Genomic DNA, 10632 nt, shown 5'->3' with positions numbered 1-10632 from the left:
ATGGAAACACTGAATTTTCATGACATCGAAGATTAGGACACTGCTTTGACCTACAGATAATTAAAAATCTCCATGTTATTTGCACTAAGAGGCCTTGGGTTTGCACTCAAGTTGATATTGTATATATTTCTCGCTGGGCTGCTTCCGTGGACAAATTACCATATAATTAAGGTTGCTTAATATGGAGAGTTAATGGGAGGCTTCAGCCAAGGAGCTCAAGAACGCTCAACTTGCGATCTTGGTTTTGAGTTAGAAGCCTTGAATGAACCCTCAGTCCTAAAGGAGACACTCTGTCTAGTAAAGAGAAAAAAGAAGAAAAAAGAAAAGAAGACATAAAAAAAGGAAGCCAACCTTTCACTGAATGGTTGTAGTAGCAGATCAAACATGGGGACTATTTAATGCTTCATTTTCTCCTTTCACCACAGTTTTGAGCACTGGAGCCTCCCTTTTGCTTGTGTGGGAGGAGGACCTGAAGGTAAATGGAATTCTGAAATGTTTCCATCCTGTACCATGGGCTACCCGTGAGTACAGAGCGGTGAACTTTAAAACCTCGTTAATCTTTGAAATTACTCCTTACAGCCCCATTGTTTTCATAGATGTCTGGTCTTACTAGACGTTGTTTCTTAAAGTGATCTTTGGTTGTCTGCATTTAAAACAAATGATCAAGTCTGATGTGTTTGAGTGTGTAGGGCTGTTAACACCCTGTGTAAAAATATTCCATTACGTGCATTAGATTTCAGGAATCTGCCTTGTGCAGCAGCTGGAGCATCCCTGGTGCCCTCCCAGCCGGTGGGAGAGGTAAAGCTTTAGTCTTGCTCTCCTTGGACCAACACATTAGAGCTCGCAAAGACAGAATTCCACAGAAGCCCAGGACGGAGGAAAAAGCGGATGACTGATGTGTACAGGAGGCAGGAATGATAATAAGTGACACTGTCATCTTATCTCTCAGTCGATGTTGGAGCAGGGAAGGTTTCCTATGGCGCAGGGCACTGGTGAAGAGTCAGCAGCTGTGCCAAGTGCCCGGCGTGTCACCCAGCACGACTCCAACACGCTCCATTTCACTCCTTTCTGGGTTTTTTTTCCTTGTTTTTTTTTTTTTCTTTTTTCTTTTCTTTTTTTTTTTTCTTTTTTCCTTTGTAATTCCTTCTGCTTGGGAAGAATTTAGGTCTCAGAAAACCATTCAAAGCCCTTTTTTGTGTGAACAGTGAGACAAAACCTCTCAAAGCCCCGGGAGGATTTTGGTGCTGAAAGCCCACTCTGTTCCCGGGGGGTGTGTGCTGGTGGGGGCGGCTTTGGGCACAGAGCTCCCCCCAGCAGTGCCCCATAAATACCCCTCACACAACTCTCGCCCTGCGCTCGGCTGCCAGAGAGGAGAAAATGTACAACCAGTGAGTATCCCTGCGGGCGTTCCTGTGCAGGAGCAGGTCAGCGATGGCCATCGCAGTGCAGCGCTGGCTGCTGTGGGGTTGGGGGTCTGTGCAGGCTGGAGGGGGGCTCTGTTTGGGGGCGTCTGTGCGGGTGTGCCCCCTGATTTGGTTGCCGGGGGACAGGATCACCACTGGGTACCAGGGGATGCTCTGTGCTTCGGAGAAGAAGGACGGTGATTGTGTCTGTTGTGTCTTTGCGGACTTTGCAGTAGATTAAAAATGGAACCTGAAAAATAATTCTTCTTTGCTCAAAATAAAAAAAAACTGCTTATCCAAGACCTGGGAAATACACTTTGGATTTTGCTTCCTGATTGGATGTCCTGAATTTGTCTATGGGGTGCAGGTGTCCTGTCTGTATTCCCTGTTCCTCCATCATGTGCTTGGGGTTTATTTTGTTCTAGGCAGCCCCATCATGGCTGGTGCTTCTCCCTCCTGACCTCTCAAGTTATTTGCAGGCAGCAGATCAGTCCATCCAGAAGCAAAACCCCCTCCCTTGAGGGGTGGGTTCCAAAGCCACCCCAAAATCACAGAAGGCTAATGCCAGGTCTGCTGCCCCTTCCAGAGTGGAGCATCCCGCTGGAGGCTACAAGAAGCTCTTTGAGACGGCGGAAGAACTGTCCTCGCCGGTGACCGCACATGTCACAGGTGGGTCTGAGCTCCTCCTGCCCAGAGTTTGTTCTCAGGAGCTTGTGGGTAACCAGAGCTCAGAGGTTTCATAAAGGCCAGAAGTGGAGGTTGTAACAAGGCTGGTGTGTTTTGGGGTAGAGGAAGGACAGATCGGTTGGGTCATCTTCAGACATTTCAATATTGAATGTCTTTGTCTACAGGAGGTGTGTGGGTGAAGGATACTATAAAGAGTTCATGCATGTTTAGAAACCAAGTTTAATAAACATGCAAAAAAAATGGTGTGACGTTTTGTTCTTTCTGTTGACACAATAAGAATGACTTGCTCTGATTTGCATGCACCAACGCTGTGTGTTCCGCAGGCAGGATTCCCAGCTGGCTGCGCGGGAGCCTCCTGAGATGCGGCCCCGGCTTGTTTGAGGTGGGCGCAGAGCCCTTCTACCACCTCTTTGATGGCCAAGCGCTGCTCCACAAGTTTGACTTCAAGGAGGGGCATGTTACCTATCACCGAAGGTATGTGCCAATTTTCCAAGAAAAATAGCAAGGCATTTGCTCAACTCTGCTCTGCTGCCCAGCATGTGGGAGATGCTGGTTATTTCAAGTCAGTGCGGTTATTGGAAGAGCTCTGATGGTGAGATCACTGAGACAGGCTGAAAATAACTGAAACTTACTCATAGTTAGCAGAAATGCAACTTTTTGCACGGATTATAAAACATCGGGGAGGGCAGGGAGGGCTGGATGCAGTTGCAGCCAGTGACAGAATTACAGCCTCTCTGAAAAATGAGAAGTGTTTCAGTCAGAAGCTGTCGGTTCTCAGGTGTTTGGCCAAATCACCGTGTTTCCAGCCGGTTCAGCTCCCCCTGGACGTCTCCTCCTGGGGATGCAGTTGGGGAGCAGCTGCTGGACCCCACGTGCTCCAGATGCAGCGTGAAGCTGCGGGGACCTACAGCTCTCATGAGGCTCATCACAAGAATATTTACATTTCAATTGCACGGCCCATTGTGGGTTTACAGCTATACCCGTGACTTGCCTTCTCGCCCTGCCCAGGTTTGTCAGGAGTGACGCTTACGTGAGAGCGATGACCGAGAAAAGGATCGTGATCACGGAATTTGGCACCTACGCCTACCCAGACCCGTGCAAGAACATCTTTTCCAGGTACCTTGGGGCTGTGGACACTGCAGCGATGTCCTGCGGTGCTTCCACTTCCCCTGACTGCCTGCCTGTTTTCTCTATTCAGGTTCTTTTCATACTTCAAAGGTGTGGAGGTCACTGATAATGCCCTCGTTAACATCTACCCCATCGGCGAAGATTATTATGCCTGTACTGAGACCAACTTTATAACCAGAATTAACCCAGATACCCTAGAGACCATTAAGCAGGTGCGTCTTTGTGCTGTGCTTCTAAACAGGCGGAGGAATAAAACTAAAATGAAAATGTTTAATAAAAGCCCCTTACAGCAAGGTGAGAGTTGAGGTTTTCCAGGGAGGTGACACAGAAATCAAACCAGCCAGGAGGGTTAATGAGAGCAGAGTCAGAATGAGCTTGTAAACCAACCCAGCGCTGCTGCTCTGAGTGATATTTAATTAGGAGGTGATGGGGTCTGCGTCCTCATGTGTGGGTTGGCATTTGCCAACTGGAGCTGGATTGCAAAGTGAACGGTGATTTGGGCTTGGAGAAGAGCTTTCCATGGCTGAAGCGAGATTGTACGGACCTGAGACACTTTGCAGAGCTGGCGACCTCCCATCTCCTGCAGAGAAAGCTCCTTACCTGCTGCATCTTCTTCCCCAGGTGGATCTCTGTAAATACGTGTCTGTCAACGGGGCAACGGCTCATCCCCACATTGAAAACGACGGGACAGTTTACAACATCGGCAACTGCTTCGGCAAAAACTTTGCGCTCGCCTATAACATCATACGGGTTCCTCCGCTTCAGGCAGGTCAGTTAATCCCAACCCTGAGCGAACTGAGAACATCTTCTCCCATAAATCATTTTTTTATCATTCAAATGAGTTTTGTCATCAAGTTACACTTTCTTAATCTTCTTTAGATTTTATTCGTTTTTTTTAGGTAGGAGAAATGTTACCTTAAAAACAATTTATTTATGTGGTTTCTAAATCATGAACCACCTTTGCGTTAGAAGCAGAAACTTGCTGAGTAAACACTACAAATAGGGACTAAGTAAGTGGAGGTGAAACCCTCCTTAACCCCTCGCCTGTCCCGTTCCAGACAAGGAGGACCCACTGGACAAGGCGGAGGTGGTGGTGCAGTTCCCTTGCAGCGACAGGTTTAAGCCATCTTACGTTCACAGGTGAGGTTTGGTGGGGTTGGGACCAAGGTTGCAGCTCGGGATGCTCCTCATGTGTCCCCCAAAGTGTGTCCCTCACAACGCGGCTGCTCTGTCCCCATGTATTCCTGCGAGCACACCACGGCGGGGTGGCCATGCACAGAGTCACTGCTGCTGTGTGCTTTGGAAAAGTGGCACACGGGGCTTGTTCGCACGTGTAATCAGTGACTAAAATTAGATGATACGCCAAAATCAGCATGTTTATATTCCTGTCACTTTAAGTGATGATCTGCATGATCTATTCAGTGCTTAAGATGAACTGCTACATGGGTATTGTCCAAACTAACTCCCGTTGAGCTTGACGTGCTGGCCATGTTTCAAAACAGCTTTGGGCTGACCTCGGATTATATCGTGTTTGTTGAAACGCCGGTGAAGATCAACCTCCTCAAGTTCCTCTCCTCCTGGAGCCTTTGGGGAGCCAACTACATGGACTGCTTTGAGTCCAACGAAACCATGGGGGTAAGTGGCCAGTCATACCAAACTGGGCTATACTGGGAGGTCCATCATCTTGGTTTAACCTTCGTTTCTATGAGCGCAAACCAAGCTGCTGCTGGCTTTTCAGGTCTGGCTTCACGTGGCAGAGAAAAAGAAAGGTAGGCTCCTCAACATCAAATACCGCACCTCGGCCTTCAACCTCTTCCATCACATTAACACCTACGAAGATAATGGGTTTCTGATCGTCGACCTCTGCACCTGGAAAGGGTGAGTGTTGGCGGTGCCAAGAATGGAGCTGGCCAAGGGTCCCGAGCATGCCAGTCCCTGCATTGAAATATTGGCACATGGTGACATGCAGACTATACAGCGTGGAATTTACCCAAAAGTGCAGAGGATGTTTGAAGCTCATTGTCCATGAAAAAAGTTATTTTTATCTTTAATAAATGTGACCACTGAAGGGCTGATGCTGTTCCAGCTCCTGGGGCTGCACTGAGCAGGCTCTGGGTGAGGTTTAAAAGCTGCATTTGTGTTAACACAGAGAAATGTGGCACCAAAATGGTGATGCCAGCCCCGCGTTGGCTGCACAGCCGGGATGCCTGAGCTGGGGTGGTCCTGGCCGCTGCCATGGGTGCTCGGGATGGAAACCAGCACTTGCCGGGTGTTCCTGGCGGGGGAAGCAGTGCACACACACAGCTCGCTTCTGCCAAGGACTCCTCTTAATCTATTGAATTTTAGGGGAAAAAAAAGGCGCATTTGAACGCCCTCGCTTGCAAGTAACATCTTTGTTTCTGTCTGTGACCCTGGTTCCATGCAGGTTCGAGTTTATTTACAATTACCTCTACTTAGCCAACTTACGATCAAACTGGGACGAAGTGAAGCGACACGCAGAGAAGGCGCCGCAGCCCGAAGCCCGCAGATACGTCCTGCCCCTGAACTTCGACAAGGTACCGGGGGTACCGGGTGCCCTCCTCTGCAGGGCTTATGTCTGAGCATCGCTAGTGCTCTGCCTGACCCCACTTAATTAAAATTACGCTCAGAAAATGGAAGCAGCAGCCGTTGCCAAGCGTATCGATGTTCTGTGCTTGCCAAGGCTCTGCTGCACATCACTGCTTTTGCCCTTCAATGCAGCTCACTACACATCTCTGCAAATGGGGTTAATTTATCTGTGGGATTTCCTGCACTTGGGGTATTCCTGGGTGGAGACAACTCAGATCCTCTGCACGGATTCTAAATGAAAACAAAGAAAATACATTCAAATCTAAGCTAAAAGATCAGTAAAATACAGGTTTCATGTCAGTGGAGGGTGGTGAGAAGCTGCAGCAGCACAAAAGGAAGGGCCAAAGCTTGCTTAGATGGTTTGGCATAATGAAAACTTTTCTCCAATTTGCAGAAAACCAGAACTCTTCACCCACCTCATCATTTGGCCCAACACTTAGGGGATGATAAAATAAAATTCTGGAGTGCCAGCCAAACCACCAGCTCCAGCTTCAAACAGACTAAGAAATTTGTTTCTCTGTTTCTCTTGGGTATTTTTCTTGGTCCCAGGCTGACACGGGCAAGAACTTGGTCACGCTGCCCTATACAACGGCGACGGCCACGCTGCGCAGCGACGAGACCGTCTGGCTGGAGCCAGAAGTGATTTTCTCAGGGCCGCGCCACGGTGAGATGACGATCCCCAAACACAGCTCACAGCAACGCCAGCACCCCCTGCACCCACCAATCCTCATGCATATGTGTGTTGTTTTTTTATTGTAGCCTTTGAATTTCCACAGATCAATTACAAGAAATACTGCGGGAAACCTTACACGTATACGTACGGGCTGGGGCTGAATCACTTTGTCCCAGACAGGGTAACTATCACCGAATGGGTCTTTTCCATGATCTTCCAGTGTAAGGACAAGAAAGAGTATTTCTGAGATGTGTTTTGTGTTGTTTTTTCCACCTTTAGCTTTGCAAGCTGAATGTTAAAACCAAGGAGACGTGGGTATGGCAGGAGCCGGATTCGTACCCCTCAGAGCCGATCTTCGTCTCCCACCCGGATGCCCTGGAGGAAGATGACGGTAAATACCTCTTTTATTTTAGTCAAGAACACCGTGGCTCTGCTGAATTTAAGAGCCAGCTCTCACTGGTTTATAGTGACAGTTTCATACTTCATAGCCAAAATGTGTCACATTTCAGAGTGAAATTTCATATTATGTGTTCCCAGTTCAGGAAAGTGACGATGCAGGAGCGTGAGTCCTGCTGAAATGAAAAGGTTTTAAGCTTGTTTTTAAAAGTTGTCTTTAACTGAAGTAGACAATGCACATTTTAGGAATATGTTTAAGTCTCTCTCACTTCCTGAGACTTAAGCCTCTGCAAAAAGTTGAGTTAAACTGAGCTCTGTCACCTTCCCAAGGCTGTGTCTGATGCCATCACAGACTGTGAGGTTGTTCCTATGTCACCTGCCATGACTGACCCACAGAGCACACAAACCTAAGATCTATGATGTCCCATCCCTTCCACACAGGGGTGCCACAATCCAGAAATTGAGATCTTGTAGCATTAAACCCGAGGAGCAGAATTCTAAAGTAACTTATAAAGTAATTCATAATATTGAAAAAATGAGTGGACAAATTTGAGACATATATTTCTGTATGTGATATTTGTCATCAGCCCCTGCAATAGCTTTTCGCAGTTCCTTTTTCAGAATAAAAACATTATTCTGTTTTGGAAAGAAACTCTGAGGGAGCTACGGTGCCACAGCACCCCGGGCAGGCAGGCTGGGGATGGCGAGAAGCCAAAATAGCATGAGAAAGAAATAAATCATCTCGGGCTACTTCAGAGCCGGTGATTATGCAATAATAATGGGATTTACTGGCGTCCCCTGTGCGGGTGGTTTTGTTTTCTCTCTGCCAGGGGTTGTGCTGAGCATCGTCATCAGCCCGGGCGTGGGGCCCAAACCCGCCTACCTGCTGGTCCTCAACGCCAAGGACATGAGCGAGGTCGCCAGGGCCGAGGTGGAGATGAACATCCCCGTGACTTTCCATGGAATCTTCAAAAGAGCCTGACCTGACTGCTGCCCACAGCACGTCGCGGTTCCTCCGGCGCAGGCTCCGTTTACAATCGCTCGCGTGACCTGAAGTCCTTCCACAGCACTTTTTATTTGTGTGGCTAATTAATTAGGATTGAGCATTTCAGTTCAGGTGTTTTTCAAATGCATTCTTTGGCATAATATCCAGATGTACGGTGCTAAGAACACTCGTACGGTTAAAACGACAGAAGTTTGGGGTGGTGAAAAGGAGTTTTTTGTTTTTACAAAATTAAAGTTTGCAGCTGCGGCAGAGTTAAAGATGCAGAAAACAGCACAAACTCAATACCTGCGCACATCCTAATGTTATGTACAACAGTCTCTGTGCTCAGTTATATGCCTTGAAGAGGTATATTTTAGTCTAGTATTAAAGATTTAAATCACCTCCTGTCACTCCTTTAGTGCCCTCAGAGCAATCCGGGTGCAGGCTTTGCACAGCTGCTGTGGAAATCTGACCTGGCAGGCGGCAGTTTGTCCTTCACCAACTGCGCCCACCAGCTCACGTGTTTTCTCTTTCCCATTTCGTTGCTTCAAGTGCAGTTTCTTGAGTTCCAGGTTTCATACTTAAACATGAATATGAAAAAATCAAGCAATTTTTACAGCTTGGGATGAATTTTCTTCCTTACTGTGCTATAGACTCTCAGCTTCTTCCTATTCACCGAATAAATTCTCAGCTAATGCAATCAGAGGCTATGGTTGAAGATACAAACTTACTGCTAACAGACCTAAAATCCAGGATTCTTGTTTGTCTGCAATGGTTTAACATTTTTATTAATGATATCGAAGAATGAGAAAATCATTGACATTAAAGATTTCTAGCACATGGTGCAAACTTTAAAAGGTCGATTATTTGAAAATGGCTGCAGTCACTCCAATGGCAGGGACACAACCTGATACTTCTGCTGTTCTATCATCTCTAAGAACTGCGCAATTACCTAATTAAAACCAAAATACAATATAAGCAATAGGCATCTGAAAGAATAAATTAGGAACTCCTACTAGTGATACACTCATTTCATAATGTATTTGTTCTTACTTTTTGCAAAACAAGGAACGTTTATAATGAAGCGTTGTCAGCTGGAGCATCAGGGAAAACGTGTTGGTGTCAGGTACTGCTGGGGAAAGGGAAATGGAGAGGAAGAAATGTCCACAGGGTCCCAAAGTCACACAGAGACCACTACATCACTTCAAAGTCACTATGGTGACAAGAGAATTACTTTTGGAACACTGGGAAGTTATTTTGCTGTAAAGCTCTGGTGAAAATACATGATGTGACAATCCATTTCTGTTACCACACAGCTATGCACCCAGGACTCCCAATTGCAAATCAAAAATCAGCAGAACATCCAGCTCTTATCCAGCTCTTTCCCATCCACCTTTTTCTCAGGAGTCATCATTCTTGGTGTTCTGTGACAATAGGCACTGAAAATAAAGACCTGGTTTTGGTCTTTAAAAACAAGGTATTTTTCCTTATTTCACTGCTACTGGAGCACACGCTGTCTTTTAAAAGCCTGTTTAAAGGAAAAAAAGTTCCCCCAGCAGCAGTGCTGGAATTACAATGCCATGTTACTTTTTCCATTTCAAACAGTTATATCTAGCTGCGTGACACTCCCACATATATAACTGAATACCACCAACCTTTATAATAACTCATGTATTGTTTCTACTGTTGGTTTTTTTTTCACTACATGTTTTTCAGTCCTTAAGGACTTCAGCCACATAAATTTAAGATGAAGCAAGTTTCTTCAAAACTAAATATGCTGAATTCTCTACTATATTTGAGAATTATTTCACAAAGTGAGAGTGAAATTTGGCTCCTCCTAGGAGGACACATTTTCCTGCAGCAGTTTTAGCAGAGGTGGGTCGGCAAGGAGCATTGTACCAATTTGATCTATTATTGCAGCTTCCCGTGCCGTGGTTGGAACGTGGGCACCTCCAGCTGCACAGGAGCCACACGCCAAAGCACAAACGGCTGCTGCAGGGGGGAACATGGAAAGGCTAAACCATCACCTTTGTTTCAGAAACGTGCAAGAGACTAAATCGCAGCTTGGGAAACAATGAACCAGAGATATAAACACCAGCATGAGCAACGATGCTGATTTTGAGAGGATTTGTTGTTTACTCTCCCATAACCTAGTGATTTGGTGCTTTTCCATCATAGTCACTAAATACCGATCCTTACGGCTCAAATATTCTGTTATGTGAGACAGGATTTCAATCTCTCCCAAAAAAAAAAGCTGAGCTTTAGGGATTTTTTTTTTTGGCATGTTTGGGAGTTGTTCCCAGAATCTGTATTAGAACAAAACTTGTTTCAGATCCCTGCTGATCACAGATAACACTTGCACCTCAAATGACCAGGGGAATTCTCATGGCAGAAATTACTACCGCTTCATTGTAGAAAACTCTGCCACCGTGTGACTTGTCAGGGGACAGCTCTGAAATTACAGAGAAAAGACCAAGCGAGTTTTAATCTTAACTACAAAAGCCAACGCTGCTGCTTCTCTCACAAAAGTGCTGTCACCAGCTCTGGGGAGGTCACCACCGACAGTCACACCTCACACTCTCACATGCGGCATTCGCTGGGGTGTTTATTCCCTTTATGCACCGTGCAATTCCACAGAAATACCCATGTGTTTCGAAAGCAGAGGTAAGTTTGGTAATCTTTTGTGAAACCAATTGATTCTATGCAAATTGAGACTGTAAACATGGAGAAGAGGAAGCTCATGTTCGTACTTC

The 10632-nt window shown here is 46.3% G+C and overlaps 1 protein-coding gene across 1 annotated transcript; it reads left to right on the top strand.

Annotated features, from left to right (window-relative positions):
- Positions 1 to 1996: 1996 nt before the first annotated feature.
- Positions 1997 to 7876, top strand: RPE65 (retinoid isomerohydrolase RPE65; the record flags this gene model as incomplete). Its single annotated transcript, XM_080348921.1, has 13 exons — positions 1997 to 2072; positions 2414 to 2564; positions 3099 to 3206; positions 3289 to 3430; positions 3840 to 3987; positions 4277 to 4358; positions 4721 to 4853; positions 4957 to 5096; positions 5644 to 5773; positions 6375 to 6489; positions 6585 to 6679; positions 6778 to 6889; positions 7725 to 7876. Exons 3-13 carry the CDS (start codon positions 3130 to 3132, stop codon positions 7874 to 7876), a joined length of 1326 nt encoding a protein of 441 aa, XP_080205047.1. The 5' UTR covers positions 1997 to 2072; positions 2414 to 2564; positions 3099 to 3129.
- Between the last annotated feature and the right edge of the window lie 2756 nt (positions 7877 to 10632).

This window comes from Nesoenas mayeri, assembly GCF_963082525.1.
Source record: "Nesoenas mayeri genome assembly, chromosome: 8".
Lineage (NCBI taxonomy): Eukaryota > Metazoa > Chordata > Aves > Columbiformes > Columbidae > Nesoenas > Nesoenas mayeri.
The sequence above is the reverse complement of the archived record's forward strand: the minus strand, read 5'-3'. Positions and strand labels throughout refer to the sequence as shown.